Source organism: Trichechus manatus, unplaced genomic scaffold, assembly GCF_000243295.1.
Source record: "Trichechus manatus latirostris isolate Lorelei unplaced genomic scaffold, TriManLat1.0 scaffold00182, whole genome shotgun sequence".
NCBI lineage: Eukaryota > Metazoa > Chordata > Mammalia > Sirenia > Trichechidae > Trichechus > Trichechus manatus.
The window spans coordinates 2,324,558-2,342,420 of NW_004444118.1; the positions used below are offsets into that span (position 1 = coordinate 2,324,558).

Below are 17,863 nucleotides of genomic sequence, written 5' to 3' on the forward strand. Positions count from 1 at the left end.
TCTTGTAAGAACTCCTTTAAGGTAAGCTTGAATGGTTACCTAATATTTTTGTGCCCAGCTTCCTAACCTGACAGAGCAGACACTCAACAAATATTTGATGATATACTTTTAATGACTGAGGTGTGAGTCCCTGCCCTTTCACTCTGTAGATTTGCAATATTTGTGTGTCCCTTTGTAATTTCAAAAGCCAGGGCCTGTCCTGACTCTCTCTCCTTTGCTCTGTGGTGCGTCTAGATAGTGGCTGCTACAGAGACACTCATGGAAAGCTGTGCGCTGGCCCCAGTGCCCCTGACTTAGGCTCTTCGTCTACCCTCTTTGATTCCTCCTTTGTGGTCAGGGCAGAGCCACCTCCCACCGCCCCTGGTAGGCTCCAGGCGCGGGGCTTCCTCCCGAGCACCCCTCCAGGGCCCCACTCCAGCTCACTGTGACAGAGTCCTGCTCACAGTCCTGGGATGGCGCCAGGTCGAAGTCCTGGAAGACGAGCCTCACAACAAAGCCCTCTGGTGCCTCGATGTCAGTGGTGCTCACTTGGCCTTTGAGATATGGCTCTGGGTACCCAGGGGATGTCAGCTTCTGGGGTAGCCTTTGGGCCAAGAGGACCAAGCCCTGTGTGGGGAAAGCCTGGAGGACTCCGCAGAGGAGCAGCCACCACCTGTGAGTGGGTGAGGGCAAGATGAGGCCACACAGATACAGACTGGGGCTTGTGGAAATATGAGGAGTGGGGCAGGTGATGCTAAGGCATTGAAGCTTGGCAGAGGCAGAGGTCACTAGCTGTGGCCTCAGCTCTAGAGGCCTGGGCATCTTCTCTGTCTACTCCTTTATTGCCCCTCCCTCACCTCAATCCCGTTCAGCCTCCTACTCAGCCTGAGCTCTAGGTCTGCCAGTTTCCCACCCTCTGAAGACATTACTGTTGCTCATCTCTGTGGAGGGTCTCATTCAGAGTAGGGGGCTGCTTTCTGCTTTAGAAAATCCCACCTCCACCCCGGGATCTAAGGGAGCAATGGTGGTAAAAGTGAGGGGCATTTAATATACTAGTTTCCTGGCTCAGAGTTTTGTTCCTCTTCCTGACCACCCGTGGAAGGCTGCTGGGCTCTACAGTAAGTTTCAATTCCAGAGTGTGTGTCCCTCTCACCCTCCCCTCTCCCTCCCCTTTTCTTCCTCCTCCTCTAGGCCACCCCATGGAGCACACTCACATCTTGCCTGGGCAGCTTTCGGGGTGGGGGTTTCTCCAGAGATAGTTTCCCCACTGTGAGACCAGGGATCTGAGACCTGAAAGAGGAATTGGCCCAGGCGAGGATACAGGAGGAGGGGCTGGAGAAGGCCCTGTGGGGGAGGAGGGAGAAGTTACTGGAAATGAGTTAAGTATAGAGTTCCCTTTTTCTAACTCTCTCGGTTGGGCGCCACCTGCTGTCTGACTTAGGAATAGCTTACCCAGCACAATTTAGAAGAACATCTCCAAAATCACCCTGGTCCTCTGAGATCAGGGGTGGGAGGACACTGACTCTTGATTCTTTTGTACCATTTAAAACTAATTTTTATCATGTGCATGCATCACACATAGTAGGATGGCTCTTGTGAATGGTGGCTGCCCCTTTAATCAGGCTATACCTCTCCACTTGGCCCTCGCCACTCATTTATGTAATCTGCCTGCGTCTTGTAGAAATTAGAGTTGGTGACCTGTGAACTTGAGCTCCTCCTTCTCTCTTTCTCCTCACCGAGCATGGGTAGGAGGTACTCGCTTAGGTAGTCTTTAGACTTCTGCCCACAGCCCCTGGAGGCTGCTTGCGCAGCAGGGTCAGGCTGGGCAGGGATGGGGTCCAGCCGAGGGGTCCCTAAGCCCTCAGCCTCAGCTATCACTCTAGCTCCCTTAGGCAGCTACCCAGGGCCATGGCTGGGGAAAGAGGTTGCCCTCCCTACACCCCCAGGAGGGACACTTACCCATGGCTTGGTAGAGGGCCAGGAAGCCCCTGAACACAAACTCCCTCTGACCAGGGACTCTGCCTAGCAGGGAGCCCTGGTGTCCACAGAACTGGCTTGGAGCAGTTCCACTGGCTGTGATCTGAAAGGGGAGGGGAGGAGTGAGGGTCAGCCAGGTGTGGGATGAATTCTGCATCATGGGTGGTCACAGGGTCATAACCTGAGTGTGGACTCCAGCCGCCTCTAGAAAGCCTGCACACTTTTGGGGCTCAGAAGTCATAACTCATAGTGGCTTCATCAAATAGTTCTACTCACTGTTTATCTCTCCATTCTACTGACTACAAAGGTGGCCATGTGCCTAGAATGGCTCCTCATCCACTCTAGGTCTCCTTGGTCCACCTCTTTTTTCAAGAGGCTTTTTGGAACCCTTAGGGGCACTCCCAAACAGTCCGCTAGGCCAAACAGAACACTTCATTAAGGCAGGGACTATGCTACTTTGCTCAGCACCACTGGTGGCTAATACTGTCCCTAACCCATATAAACAATCATGAAATAAGTACTGTCGAATCTTGAATATATGGGTAGAAATATACTCTTAGCTACCTTCTTCCTTTCCTCCCCCTTACCCTAACCACCCCGCTCTCCACCCCACTATCACTTTGCTGAGTACTTTTCTGCTACCACCCGTTGGGGACCTAACGGTTCCCTCTTCCTTTTCTCCTGCAAGATCCTTCCTCCACCCCACATAGGGCAACAAAACGGATATAGTTGCAACATAGCTATCTAATGAAGGAGTAAGAAGCTCTAAACATACAAAATAAACTAAAAGAAAATAATGTGCTTCTGTAATATTTTGTAATTCTGTAACAACAATAAACAACTCTTTCTGTGTTCTCTTGGGGTCATCCCCCTCCCAAGTGATCTGGATCTTGCTTGAGTGCCACTCCTTTGGGTTCCTCTCCTTCCCAGAGCTTGCTCCCTCCATCTTTATTTTTATTAGCCCAAAGAAGAGCTTGGGAGGCAAGCCTTTTTGCCCCCATTTCATTAAGTAATCTCTACTCTGGGCCCACAGCACACTGCTCAGGTCCCAGGTGGCATGTTCTCCTCCTTCTTACCCTTCCTTTACTTGTCCCTTACCTATATTCCTTTCCTCCCTTTCTCCAGACCTTTGTTCCCTCACTTTCAGCCTTCTCCTAGATGCAAGTGTTAGGTCTGCCAGTTTCCAATCCTCTAAGGCTCATATTGCTCCATCTTCCTGGGGGAGTCTCTGACCTGAGTAGGTAGCTTCCTACTGGGCACTGGGCTGGGGAATTTTTATTTTCCCCCCAAGTATTAAGGCCACAGTGGAGATGGGGACCCCAAATATCCCAGCTATGGTTTTATAATCAGAGGTTTTGTCCCCTTATGATCATCCCCAGGAAAGGGATGCTATAAGCCACAGCCAAACTCCAAATCCCCTCTGAGTTAATGGAACTCAGGCTCTGTCCACTTCCTCCCCCTTTCCTCTTCCAGCCCTTCCCACATGGCTCACTTCTGTCTTTCTTAGTAGTTCCCTGGGCAGGGATTCCTCCTGGTAATTCAAATTATCAAAGACTGTTAAACTCTTTGCTTGAAAAAAAAAAGAAACAGAGTAATGAGATTTTACCTTTATGCCTGAAAGGAGAAGAAGAGAATCCCAAAGGTATTTTCTGGTCTAACAAATAAATAACAATCTCACAAGTATTTATGCTTTTTGGAAAATGAGAAGGCTAATTGAAATATTATTTCTAGAGCAATGCGTTATCCACAACCAACTAGAGTTGCAGACTTTTAGGGCTTATAGATTGCATTTCACTAGACATATAGCAATAATCTCTGAAGTATGAGTGCCTTAAAAGATTCCTTTATACAAATTACACTTCCAAAGTTGATATAAATGTAGTATAGAACAGGATTGTGCATTTCCAAACTAGTGAGATTGAATGTTCTTGATTCACCACTTTATCCAAATCAACTTAATGAAGCAGAATCATGTCTGAGTCTCTGTAACTGTAGGATAAGAGGCAGTATTTCTCATCTTCTTGAGAGCTCTTTCATTAGCATTTGTAGAGCTTGTTTTTAAAAACTAAGCACCAGAATTCTATTACAGAGTACTCAGGGTGGAAAGAGAAAAGGAAAAAAAAAAAAAAAAAAGCAGGCCTGAGAAGCTTAAATCATACAAAAGAAAAGAGAAAGTTAACAAATGGGATATGGGACACATAATGCTTTTCATCTATAATTGAGAAATAGGTCCTTTCACTTGGGTATGGCTCAAGCTAGGGAACAGGGCTGTGACTGGGGAAGGTTCCAGTAGCAGGAGGGGAAAGTTACTGGAAATATAGTCATTTTCAGCATGTCCTTTTTTAAATCTCTAGAGTAGACACTATCCGTTGTTTGACTTAGGGAGAGTCGAAATATTAGAGATAGGTTTTACCCACTTACTGGTCTTGGAGGCTTGATAGCTCTAAGACCAGGAAGGCCTCTTACCCACCTACACCTAGACTTTACTTGGAGGAGAAGCTGAAGGAAAATTCTGTGGTGGCTATGATGACAGTCCTTTTTTTTTTTTTTTTTAAAGTCTCTGAAAGATTGTCTTTCCATTTCTTTATGCTTTTGGGTCTCTACCAATCTCTCTCTAGTCTCTGGTTGTCATTATCTCTGCTCTTCCTTTCCAGGCCATGTGCCCGCTGAGGAGAGGAAAGGTAGTCCTGTAGAGGCACCAGGATCTGGCTTCATCAAATTAGGTGGCAGAGAGAGGAAGATCTTGGGTGAACGTGAGTAGAGTCCACCCTGTGGCATGAAGCTTCCCCTCAGCTCCTGGTCTACATGGTTCTGTCTTGTAATCTGCCTCAGGTTGGACATCTGACAGTACAGCCAGTATCTGAGGTCCTGTCTTCTGTCTGGATGTTAGAATGGGTAAGATGGCTGACTGTGAACTGCTTTGGCCTGTGGGCAGGGAAGCCTGATGGCCCTTAGCGGTTCCAGTTGGGCTACTTCTTGCAGATTGTAGCAGGGGGAGGAGGACAAAGAGAGCCCCAGAAGAGGGAGTCTCCTGCTGATACCTGCAGGTAAAAGCTCAGGACCTGCTGGAGCTGCTCATGAAGAAGGGCCATAACACGAGCCCCCAGGGATCTACCCTGGGAGGATGAGACACTGGATCATAAGGCTTAGGGGCCCATATTGTGTTCCTTGTCTCTCTGAGTAAGTTTCACTTCACTTCATCATACAACTATCTAACCAATCTATGAGCCCTAACAATACTGGAGTATTTATTTTTACCCACCCCGAATAACTTACTTGAAGAAATTCTTAGAGGCAGTAGTGCTCCTACCTCTTCATCATTGTCTTCATTTCCCTGAGTGACTCTGATAGGTCTAGCAAGACTGTTAGTGCCTTATCTACGAAAGTTATTAACCCTCCTTTTCCTTGAAGTTTGATGGAATAACTTTACCAAACCTTCCAGAACACCTCTTTAGGGTCACTGATAGGGAGACCATATGTCTCTGTTTGGCTGTAATGGTCCCACTTTACACTGGTGGTCCTGGGATAATTATTAATAGTGCCCCCTTTCCCTCTCAAAGGTGTCCTGGTTGGAGCCCCAGGTCATCCTAGTAGATACTTTGCAGCTACTTCAATATGGTGACTGTGCTACAAGAGCTCATTCTCCTACACTAGCCCCATTCACCCTCACCAATTGCTGTGGCCACGACCCAATCTGAACCTGGTTACCCTGAGCATTCTCTGGCAACTCTATGTCCAGTGCCTCGTTTACCATGGTCTCATTTGTAGCTGCAATGTGTGTTGGGGCCAGGGGTGTGGTTGGGTCAGGGAAGAAGCTTCTGGGGGGCTTGGGACTGGAGAAGGAGCCTGATGGTTCTGTGTATGGTGAGCCACCAAAGTCCCCTGTGTGGCTAGGGCAGGACAGCTGTGACCCTGTCTTGCTTTCAGCACCACCTTCCTTGCACAGGGACCTCCTCTCTGGCTGGCAGGGAGGCAGGAGTGGCTGTTGCACTGCAGCCTGTAGCCCAGGCAGGAGGAGCAGATGTAACCACCTAAGTAATTATGGTACTGGTGTGGACACAGGAGGTCTTCAGGGCCAGAACTTGGATGGCACTCATCAGCATCTTGGGGTGGGGAGGTGGGGACTTGGGCTCTGGAGCCTTGGAGAGGCGGGCAGGTTAGAAGGAGACTAGCACATTTTATCATCACCAGAGGCTTTTGCTCACCTTTACCTGTCTGGAAGCACAAGTAGGTATTAGGATAGACTGGGGGGTGGGGGGCTATAGCACGGAGCCTCTGAACCACCTCCCTGAGCTCCAGGCTGTGTAGGTGTATTGTTCTCTCATTGTGTGCTGTCTGGCTCATAACCAGGTTAAAAACTACTTGAGTGTCTTAGATATTTCTACTCTTATTCTCCTGAACCATGCATATATTGGGCAGACTCCAAGTAGCCTAGCTAAGATTAGACTAGAAGAACTGAGAATAGATTTTAGCTACTGCTCTTCTCAAGATAGTTTGCAGTTTGAGTTAAGCCAATTCAACTGCTTAAAAACAAAACAAAACAAAACAATACTCTTTGGGAGAACATCACAGAATCCATAGTCTTTACAATGTGTTAATAATCCTGATGTCTAAGATACAATCCAAAATTACTCAAAATATGAAGAACAGGAAAACACAAATTATTCTCAAGAGAACAGACTATCAACGGAGACCATCCCCAAGATGACCCTGATGTTGCAGTCAGCAGCACCTAAGAATTTTAAAGCAGCTATTATAACTGTCCTCAAAGAGGTAAGGAAAAACATGCTCATAGTAAACAAAAAAGGTAGGAAACAGCAATGGAGAAATAGAAACTATAAAAATGAACCAAATGTAAATTCTAGAACTGAAAGATACACTATAGGAAATAAAAAATTCACTGGATGGGCTTAACAGAAGAATGGCAATGGCAGAATAAATAGTAAGTGAACTTGAAGATCAATAAGTAGAAATTATCCAATCTGAAGAACAGAGGGAAAAGAAAAGAAGAAACACTCAGGGACCCATGGGACAATACAAAAAACCTCTAATATATGTGTTCTTGAAGTCCTGAAGAAGAGGATGGAAAAGATGAGGCAGAAAAAAACTCTGAAGAAATAATGGCTTAAAATCTCCAAACTTTGATGAAAGGCATAAATTTTCAGATTCAAGAAGCTCAGTAAACCCAAAGCACAACTGAAAATAAAAAGTACACATAGGCACATCATAATCAAACTTCTAGAAACCAGAGATAAAGAGAAAATCTTGAAAGCAGGTAGAGAAAAAGGGCACACAGCACACAGAGAATAACATTTTATATGTCACTGTTTTCTCATCAAAAACAACACAGGTCAGAAGATGGCAGAATAACATCTTTAAAACGCTGAAAGAAAAATAAGTTGTCAACCCAGAACTGCTTTTTCTGTGAAAAAATTCTTCAGGAATGAAGATGAAATAAAGCCATTTTCAGATAAATGAACACGAAGAGAATTTGTCACCAGCAGATCTGTACTGTGAGAAATGTTAAGGGAAATTTTTCAGGCTGAAGGGACATGGAACCAGAGGGAAGAACAGAGCTACCGGGTGGAATAAAGAGAAACAGTAAATTTGTAGGTAAATATAAATTATATTTTTTCATTTTAATTTCTTTGAGATACATGTAACTGTTTAAAGCAAAAATTATAATACCGTATTGTGGGATTTATAACATGTAGACAAAAGCTATAGCTTAAAGGATGAGGAGGTGTTAAAGGGACTCATACAGTTACAAGGTTCCTTCATTTCACATGAAGTGGAAGGTCCCTGGGTGGCACAAACAGTTTGTGCTTATCTACTAACCCAAATGTTGGCTGTTCAAACCCACCCAGCAGTGCCGCAGAAGAAAGTCCTGGCAATCTGCTTCTGTAGCGATTACGGTCAAGAAAAGCTTATGGAGCAGTTCTACTCTGTAACACATGGGGTTTCCATGAGTTGGAATTGACTTGATGGTAATGTGTTTGGTTTTTTGGGGTAGGTACAATATTAACTCTAAGAAGACGGGAAAGGATGTATACTGTAATTCCTAAGGCACCAGGTCTCTACAGAGCAACAGTTCTCAGTGTGTGGTCTGGGAGGCCCTGGGGGGTCCTTGAGATCCCTTCAGGGAGGGTCTGTGAGGTCAAAATTATTTTCGTTATTAAGATATCATTGGCTTTTCTCACTCTCATTTTCTCGTGAGTAAACAGTGATGTTACCAGAGGCTATGTCCCTGATAACTAATGCAATGTGCGTCTGTGCATCCTTGTGTCTGAACATTTTCTCATTTTTAATTCTAATGCAGTGAATATTAATAGACTAACCCACATAAACAAAAGCTCTTTGGGGTTCTCAATCATTAAGAGTATATAAGCTTTTCTTAAGCTATATACTCTTAAAAATAAGGCAAAGAGGTATAGCTAAAAAGTCATTATATAAATTAAAATGAAAATCTGAAACTAAATGATTTAATCGGGTGGGGCTTGTTTTTAATAGGGTGACCAATCAACCAGGTTTGTCCAGGACTGGGGGGTTTCCTGGGATACAGGACTTTCAGCACTAAAACCAGGACAGTCCCAGGCAAACCGGGACAGTTGGTCACCTTATCTCTAATCCTTCAACAATTTACTTTGGTCCCCTTTCCTTTACCCAAATGTGATCCCCTAAAGCGCAAAAGGCATATTTGCTCAATGTTTAGGCCCCCAAACATAGGTAAGAGGACTGAGATCCTGGGATGCTAAGAAGATGAAACACTCTGCAAAATTATTAAGTATACGATGCTCACAAATACAGGGAAAATCCATGAGAAGAATCTAAAATAACTGTGATGGTATTAGTGTGTGGGGCTATGGATGATTTTAAAAAATGTTTCTCTATTTAGTAAAATTTCTGTAATGTTATTGAATCACTTTAATAGTTAAGGAATAAATGCATTTAAATTATAATTGTGTCCAGATGGTCTTTTCTAAGCCAGACAAGTTTAGAAGGATGAGATCACGGCTCTGGAAAATGATGCTAGATCCTAGCTCTGGGGGCATCTTTAATCCATGTGATTAATGGAGAAGGTTTCTGTCCTGGGATATAAGTTTTGGCCAGGCACAGATCCTTTCAGTCTTGAGTTGCTGGGTGAGCAAGGGCAGAGGCTTCAGTTGTCACCAGAAATAAATGTGAGCCTCTGTTTAAAAAAAAAATTGATACCCACTGTCTCTACTCTCCCCCTCACCTCCAGTTCTCACTTATACCTTCTAAGCCCGCTTCTGGGTCTATGCACCATTGACATTTGTTTCTCATTAACTGAGGAGGAGCTGAGCATTGAAATTCACCCAGTGGTGCCGTGAAAGAAAGGTCACAGCCGTTTCCATAAGATTACAGCCATTGAAAACCCTATGGAGCATGGTTCTACTCTGACACACACGGGGTCACCATGAGTTGGAGTCAATTTGACAGTAACAGATTTGTTTGTTTGTTTTAGGGAGAGGGGACAGTCCTCAGAGTTTTAAGAAGGGTGAGGGAAGGAAGGAAAGCAGAGGGAGCTCATGGGTATAAGTGCAGGAAGTGCGTAAACAAGCTTTTGGGAGCTTGGTTTTATTTTTGAAGTTCCTTTTGGTGTTGCCACCTGCTGTCCTGTATGGGGAAGGGCCCAGCACAGGGCACCTGGGTTTTCCTGGCCAGGGAGGTTTTTCTGCACCCCTTCAGATTCCAGCATTTATTTAGAGAGGAATATCTACTCTCTTGGAGTCCAAACATCCATGGGAGAGGGAAGGGAGTGTTCAGCAGGGACTGTTCCTTTCCACAGTTGCCCTATTTCATCTTTAGACACCTTGCCCTGGGCTGGGACACGTTGGGGCTTCAGGTAATGAGAGAGATGTAGGAGAAAGGCGGAGAGTAGCTCCTTCTTGGTGACAGCAGAAGTTTTCATGTGGCAGGCTGGGGGCTGCCCACAGTCTAAGCCTGTCAGGGAAAGCATAGTGGAATAGAGAGCCATTCTAACACCTTCCTCTTGTATCCCCTTCTTCCGTCGTCAGATTTGGTTACATCTGATGCCCTCTGCAGAAAGCCTTCTTCAACGTGCTGCATTTCCCTATCTCACCCGCCCCTCCTTTCAGCAAAGAAACCTCCGACTCCAGTGTCACTGTGCTGGCACTGGAAGGTTGGGGAGGACCCCAGGGACTCCTAGCCCTGTGAGGCAGTAACCGACTGTCTGGGTGTGGCTCTTCCCTGCCTTGTGTGTCTGGAATACCTCCTTCCCTTCACTGCTGCTCGTCTTCAGAACCCCACTGCTCTGTCCTCTGCAGAATTTGTTGATCAGCTTCCCACTAGCAAAGACCTAGTGCTGAGATATCCCCCTGTCCCTGAATATGCGCTGTGTCTAATGAGGCTTATTGAGTTGTGTTCTGATGCACTTGTTCTCTTGAGGCCACAGAGTAAGGTAACACATCTGTGAAAGGGTTGGGTATCACTTGAAGATGCTGGACATTCCTATTAACAATTACCTAGGAAAGTGTTGGGATCTCAGGCAGTACCCAGGCAGATGGACCTTAAAGAGGAAGGAAAGGGAACTCCTGCCTTTCTGTGGATTTCACTCTCTATACTTCAAGGGGGCAGATGCTGAGATATGGACCCCTGGTGCTAGGTGCTCAGATGGTGTCTGGGCTTGGAGCTAGGATGGAAGGGCTTGTGAACCTTGAGTGTGGAGTCATAACTTTTGTGGTGGCAGATGTTTTTTACTTCCCAAAGTCAGCCCACTCCTATCCTTTAGCAAGGTTGGCAACTATTGCGGCTATGGTGGTACAAGGAGTAATTTGTGATGAAGTTCAGGGTTGAGAATATGTGCTAGTTATCTATTGTTGTGTAACTCCCACACAACAAACATGTATTATCTTACGCAGTTTCTGAGGATCAGAAATCGAGGAGCTAAAACCCTGGTTTTGGCTCAGGGTGTCTCACAAAGCTGCAATCATCTGAAGGTTTCACTGGGGCTGGAGGATCTGCTTCCAAAATGGCTCACTCACGGCTGTGGGTAGGAGGCCTCAGTTCTTTGCTGCTTGTGTCTCTTCATAGGCTCCTTCGCTGTCCTTATGACATGGCAGCCGGCTTCCCCCAGAGTGAGTGATCCAAGATAGAGAGAGCAAATTGAAGCCAAAATGTCTTTTATAACCTAGCCTTGGAAATGATACAGCATCACTTCTGCCATCTTCTATTGGTCACACAGACCAACCCTCATACAATGTGGGAAGAGACTACCTAAGGGCAGAATACCAGGAGGTAGAGATCATTGGGGGCCATCTTGGAGGCTGGCTATCGCAGAACTAGACATACTATTTTAGTACAATAAGTGCAGAAGATCAGTTAGTAGGATGTTATTTTTGTTGGGTATGATTGTATTGTATTACCCTGAAGCCAGACTGCCTTTGAGGGCTTTGGCCCTCTCCTCCTCCACCTTAATATCTGATGGGGCCCTTCATCCATCCCCATCAGTAGTGGGACTGGACAAATCAAAGAATGACCTACAGGAGGCCAAACACAAGAGGAAGTGGAGTTTTGGGAGGAAAGCAAAAGGACCAGAGAGCTGTTGAAAAGGAGAGAGGATGGGCAGCAAGCAGAAGCCCCAGACAGAATGTCTTTTCCAACCTGTAAGAGGGTGACCATATTGTGAGTCTTGAGAATCTAGGACTGTAGTCCCAGGTCCCACTCCATGAGATTGCTCATAGAGACAAATGCATAGACTGGAGATTCCAGTTCCAGATCTCCCACACCCTGTGGGCTTTGTGTGGATTTTCAAGCCTGAAGTCCTTTAGTAAAGGACACTAACACACTGTGTATGTGCTTTGCTTACCAAGAGTGAGGCAGTTCTGTTACATCCTGCACCATCCCTTCCTTCAACAATGAGGAGTTTTTGGGTGAGGCTGCACTTGTACTGCAGATAATCAAGTTGCATATTACTCTCTGTTCTATTTCCTTTTTGTTTCCTCCAAGACCTTAATAAACGCCTTCAAATGGTCCACCTTTGTCCTATCTGTGCTATTCAGAAATAAAGGAGTGGAGAGGAAGCAAGAAAGGAGGTGCTGAGTGGCAGCAGTGGTTTGGGGATAAACCTCAAGGAAAGGCCTCCCCTTCCCATGTGTGGTGCAAACAGTTTGCACTTGGCTACTAACCAAACGGTTGGCAGTGCTAACCCCCCCAAGTGGCACCATGAAAGAAAGACCTGGCGATCTTACTTCTATCTATTGAAAACCCTATGGAGCTCGGTTCTACTTTGACACACATGGGATTGCTATGAGTTGGAATTGACTTGATGGCAAGGTTTTTGTTTTTTTTCCCCCTAAATTTTATTTATTTTGTTGTTGTTGTTGAGAATATACACAGCAAAACATATGCCGATTCAATGGTTTGTACATGTACAATTTAGTAACACTGTTACATCCTTTGAGTTGTGCAACCGCTCTCACCCCCCTTTTCTGAGTTGTTCCTCCCCCATTAACATAAACTTACTTCCCCCTAAGTTTCCTATCTAATCTTCGAGTTACTGTTGTCAATTTGATCCCATATAGATAGATAGTTTTTAAAAGAGCATAACGCTCAAGGCAGAATTTTTTCTACTGGTAAAGCTAAACTGTTGTTTGGTTTTAAGAAGACTTCAGGGGATATTTTTGGTTTAAGGTTTAAAGATTATCCCAGGGCAATAGTTTCAGGGGTTCATCCAGCCTCCATGGTTCCAGGAGGTCTGGAGTCCATGAAGATTTGAAATTCTGTTCTGCATTTTTCCCCTTTTGATCAGAAATTCTCCTATGGAATCTTTGATCAAAATGTTCAGTAACAGTAGGTGGGCACCATCCAGTTCTGGTCTCATGGCAAAGGAGGCTGTTGTTCATGGAGGCAATTAGCCACACATTCCATATTCTCCACCTATTCCTGACTCTCCTTCTTCGTCTGTTGCTCCAGGTGAACAAAGACCAATTATTGTGACTTGGATGGCTGCTTGCAAGCTTTGAAGACTCCACGCACTACACAACAAACTAGGAGGTAGAACAGAAGCACTAAACACGTTATTAGGCCAATTAACTGGGACGTCCCAAGAAACCATGACCCTAAACCTCCAAACTAAGGAACCAAATCCTATGAGGTGTTTGGTTGAACATAAGCAGCCTCAGCAGCTATTTTATTTTTATTTTTTTGTCATTGTAAGTATATCTATCAAACAACCTTTGTCAATTCAACTTTTTACAGATGCACAACTTATTGACAGCAATTACAATAATCTGCTGTGCAATACCTTTCGTCAGTGTGAGTTTTCCATCTCCATTAACTCCCGTTCTCCCCCTCACTCCCATCCCTGGTAACTACTAATAAATTTTGGTCTCTATACATTTGTCTTTTCTTGTCTTTTTATATAAGTTAGGTTATACAATATTTGACCTTTTGTGATTAGCTTATTTAGCTCTGCATAATGTCTTCAAGCCCCATCCATACTGTAGTATGTATCAAGACTTCATTTCTCCTACTAGCTGAGTAGTATTCCATTGTATGTATGTACCACATTTTGTTTATCCATTCATCTGTTGATGGGCATTTAGGTTGTTTCCACCTTTTGGCTGTTGTGAACTGTGCTACAATGAACACTGGTGTACAAGTCTCTTTTTGAGTCTCTGTTTTCAAGTCTTTTGGGTATATACCTAGAAGTGGAATTGCTGAGTCATATGGTAGTTCTATTTTTAGTATTTTGAGGAACTGTCACACTGTTTTCCACAATGGCTGTACCATTTTGCATTCTAAGTGTTCCAATTTCCCCACATCCCCACCAACATTTGTTATTTTCTGTTTTTTATTTTTTTAAAATCTTAGCCATCCTAGTGGGAGTACAATGGTATCTCACTGTGGTTTTGAGTTGCATCTCTCTGATGGCTAATGACACTGTGTGTCTTTTCACATTTTTGGTGGCCATTTGAATGTCCTCTTTGGTGAAATGTCCATTCAAGTCTTTTACTCATTTTATGATTGGGTTATTTGTCTTTTTGTTGTTAAGTTGTTGAAGTTTTATATATAATTTGGCTATTAGATTCTTGTCAGATATATGGTTTCTGAAGATATTCTCCTAGTCAGTAGCTTGTCTATTCAGTTTTTTGGTAAAGTCTTTTGATGATCAAAAGTTTTTAATTTTTATGAGGTCTCATTTACTTATTTTGTCTTTTACTATTTGTGCTTTTGCCGTTATATTAGATAATCCATGGTAATGGCTTTTTCCTCTGTGGTGGGGTTCTCTCCATTGGGAACCTAGCAGGATAGGCTTTAGTTACATTAAGAATGACAACAGTTCCTTTACATCTGGGTCAAGGATATAGAGCAAGCCTCTTCTGAAAATAGCCAGGAAAGAGAGAAGAATCCAAGGGGAGGGGGTGAGTGTAGAAGACAAATTAGTAGACTAGTCGTAGAATGTCAGAGCTGAACAAGACCTGTCCAATCCTTCACTGTTTGAGTGAGGAAACAAAGGCACAAACCACAAACAAAACCAAATCCATTGCCGTTGAGTCGATTCCAACTCACAGTGACCCTATAAGACAGAGTAGACCTGCCCCATAGTGTTTCCTAGGCTGTAATCTTTACAGAAGCAGACTGTCACATCTTTCTCCAGTATAACAGCTGGTGGGTTCGAACCACTGATCTTTCAGTTAGCAGCAGAGCACTTAACCACTGCGCCACCAGGGCTTCTTAAAGGCACAAAGAAAGGAAATAATTTGTCCAAGGTCACACAGCCAGTGGTGCACACAGCAGTGCGCTGACACCTGCCTAGGTTAATGAATAATCTGCAGCTATTGTTAGTGCTCAGAGGGGAGAAAAAAGGGAATACTGGCTCTCAGCAGTCTTATAGAACAATAGGTGAAAAGGCCATGCATACACATACACACATATATTCCCACCCCATTCAACCCCAGCAGTGTACACAGAAGAGATGTGTGCAAGGCAGAATTGTGTGGGATGCACACATTGATGTGGAAGAAAAACTGTTTAGTTCATACCTAAGTAGACCCTCTGCCTACTGGCTCATGTATAGGGTAGGGCTGGTGAGGCCCAAATTGAGGCATGAATGGAGGAATCACTGGCGGTTTGCTAGTGTAGAAAGGCAACAGGATATTCTTTAGGAGATCAGGGGCTGGAGGTGAAGGCCTCTCAGATAAGAGGAAAGTATGAGATAAAGCTCCAGGGCAGGGGTAAGGGTGCTGGCTGCTTTTGGTATCAGGAGAAGGGTAGGGAGCCAGAAGGGTCAAGGGAAAATGGCTGTACCTGCAGATGGTGACTGGAGCAGTTCGAGTCCTGGACATAGCTCCTGCCATTAGGATCCAGCACCTTGAAGGGTGTAGCTTCAGTGTGTATTGGGGAGTGGGGGCAAGTCCCTGGGGGACTAGGGTGTGGGGGTGGAGCCTAATGACTCTGTGTACAGCTGTTTCCTAGGTGCAAGGGGTGGAGCTAGGGCTGGGCAGCTGTGCCCCCTGTCCCACCATCAGTTCCTTCTCCCCTGCACTGAGGCCTCCTCTAGGGCTGCTGGGAAGGCAAGAGCGACTGCTGCTGTTCGTAGCTGCCCAGATGCTGGTACAGGGGCTCTGCAGGGTGCCACTGTCCAGGATAGCACGCTTGTCCTCATCTGGGGGTGAAGGGGCACAATCAGTGACAGATTCTTGTTCTGGGGCCCTGGGGGAGGCAACAACTCCCCTTCATCCCCGTCACCCCCAGAGATTTTACCTGCCTGGACAGCTGAGGTGAGGGTTATATCTCTAATTCTTGGTATCAGTCACTGACACTTTAGTATCAATATAAGTCACTGTGTTACTTCAGGGTCATTGACAGTTGATGCTATACCCTGAACTGTAGACTAAAAGGCTTTACTTCCAGTTAACAGAATTTCAGTCATTAAGTGAAGAGGTAGGGAAGTGCTAAAGGTAATAATAGCTAACATTCCTCGGTGTTTACTCTGTTGCAGGTACTATGCTGAGTGATTTTATATGAAATCCTCACAGAATTCTAAGGAGGAAGAAGGTACTCTTGGCATTGCCTTGTATGGCTGGTGAATGTGGCTTATGTACTCAAGGTTAGTAACTCGTATATGTTCACACAGCAAGTAAGAGGTGGAGCCAGGCTTTAATGTAGGCAGTCTGATACCAGATCCTGCTCACCTGACCACTATGCAACACCCCACCCCCCATTCTGGGTGCTATTTTAAGTTCATCTAGAGCCCCAGAGGCAAGTGATTAATCCATGAACCCAAAGGCTTAGCTGTGTTGGTGACCCTTTGCTTGGGCATTGCTCACTGGGGGGCAGAACTGAGGCTTCTAAGGCTGCCCCCTCTCTCCAGTGGCCAGGGCAAAAGTGAGGGCAAAGGGAAATGAGGCTTGGGAATGGGTGAGGGGGAGGAGCTGGGAGTTTCACCCCCAGCTAAATGGTGAGCCAGGAAGCTTTGAAAAAGACTGTGGTCCCCTTTGTTCTTGCAGGAAGAACGCGTGTGGAAGGTCAGTTCCACCTTGGTCCCCTGGAACACAAACTGCATCTGGTAGGGGTGGGTATTCAGTGTGGAGCACTGGTGCCCACAGAACTGGCCCAGATTCAGCCTGTTGGCTGAGATCTGGTGGAGGAAGAGGAGGGTCTGGTGGGTGCTGATCTTGGCTCTTGGCCAGGCAGGGTTCTCTGGGTTGCCACTTGTACCCCTGGCCTTGGAGGCCTTAGCTACTATCTTTGTTTTTTTTTTTTCCATCTTCCCTGAAAACCCAGGTCTGCTACCTCAGAGTCCTTCCCAGAGCCCCGTGATATACCCACCTCACTCACTGCCCTTTCACCTCCTGCTGTACCTACAAGACTTTCTCATCTTCACCTGCTCATGATTATGGACACAGTCCTGGAATGGCTCCAGGTCAGAGGTCCAGTAGGCCAGCCTCACAGGGAAGTCCCTGCTACCCTGATGGCATGAGTGCTGTCATAATTGAGAGGATATAGTGGGGGAAGTCAGGGGAGACTTCCCAGAGAGCTAGGTGGGGGCATTGGAGGTGGACCCCAGCCAGAGCAGAAGCAGTGAGCTCCCAGGCCGAAGAACAGCCCATGGAAGAGCAGGGAGAGGCTGGAGGGGCTGCCTTCCCACCCTCATCTTCATCCTCAGTCATGTCAGGGATTGTAGGCCTTTTATTGATCTTTGGGTACTTAAGCCTAGACCAGATGTGGTTCTTGCCTTATAAGGGGCGACACTCGGGTGAAGGAAAGGGGCCAAAATGTCCAAGTCCCTGTTCTGTCCTAGAATCCTAGGATTTGTGGTGGCCTCTAGTGTTCCCCTGCTGCCAATAAAGGGTCCAACCATGTTATGGGATCAGGCGCCTGGCTGGCTGGCCTTTGGGCTTTAGAGCTGGAACTCTTCTGCTTCTACCTGAGCTCCCTTTTCAACATGCAGGACTGGGCACGTGGAGGTGGGGTGGGGATGCGAGAGTTGATTGGAGAGGTGGGGCAATTGGGAAGGGCAACATGGCTAGACTTTGATTTTGTGTCCTCTCAGGCCCTCCTAGAATGCAGAGCCCTAGTCCTTGGGCATCATGTGTCCCTGTGCTTCCTGCGTCTGTCCTTAATGTACAATGCATGTCAGTTTCTTCTGGGGAGAGGATCTAGATCAACCTTTGGACTTTACAGAGGCTGAAGGATCATTTGGAGTTCAGGCTAGAAAGTTGTTTGTGACTATCTGGTGCTATCTGAGCCTGGCAGATGGGAGTAGGGTAGGTCGCTGGCATCTGGGTGGCTTAGCAGGGTACAGTTATTCCTGATCGCATGGAAATAAACATTTGGATTCCTGATTATATCCCTGGGGATAGAAGACTCTGGCCAAAAAAGTTAAAGTTGCTCCAGGGCTCCACAACTTTGTGTGCCC

At 45.7% G+C, this 17,863-nt stretch overlaps 1 protein-coding gene across 1 annotated transcript in view; it reads right to left on the reverse strand.

Moving 5' to 3' along the window:
• C1RL (complement C1r subcomponent like) overlaps nucleotides 1–16,711 on the reverse strand; it is a 28,164-nt gene extending 11,453 nt beyond the window's left edge. The window contains exons 1-7 of the mRNA XM_023741475.1: nucleotides 16,429–16,711; nucleotides 15,465–15,607; nucleotides 4,998–5,072; nucleotides 1,939–2,059; nucleotides 1,609–1,778; nucleotides 1,194–1,426; nucleotides 424–652 (exon numbers count right to left, since the gene is read on the reverse strand). Coding sequence (XP_023597243.1) covers nucleotides 424–652; nucleotides 1,194–1,426; nucleotides 1,609–1,778; nucleotides 1,939–2,059; nucleotides 4,998–5,072; nucleotides 15,465–15,607; nucleotides 16,429–16,711 — 1,254 coding nt within the window. The remainder of the gene's footprint in view (nucleotides 1–423; nucleotides 653–1,193; nucleotides 1,427–1,608; nucleotides 1,779–1,938; nucleotides 2,060–4,997; nucleotides 5,073–15,464; nucleotides 15,608–16,428) is intronic.
• Nucleotides 16,712–17,863: the final 1,152 nt, after the last annotated feature.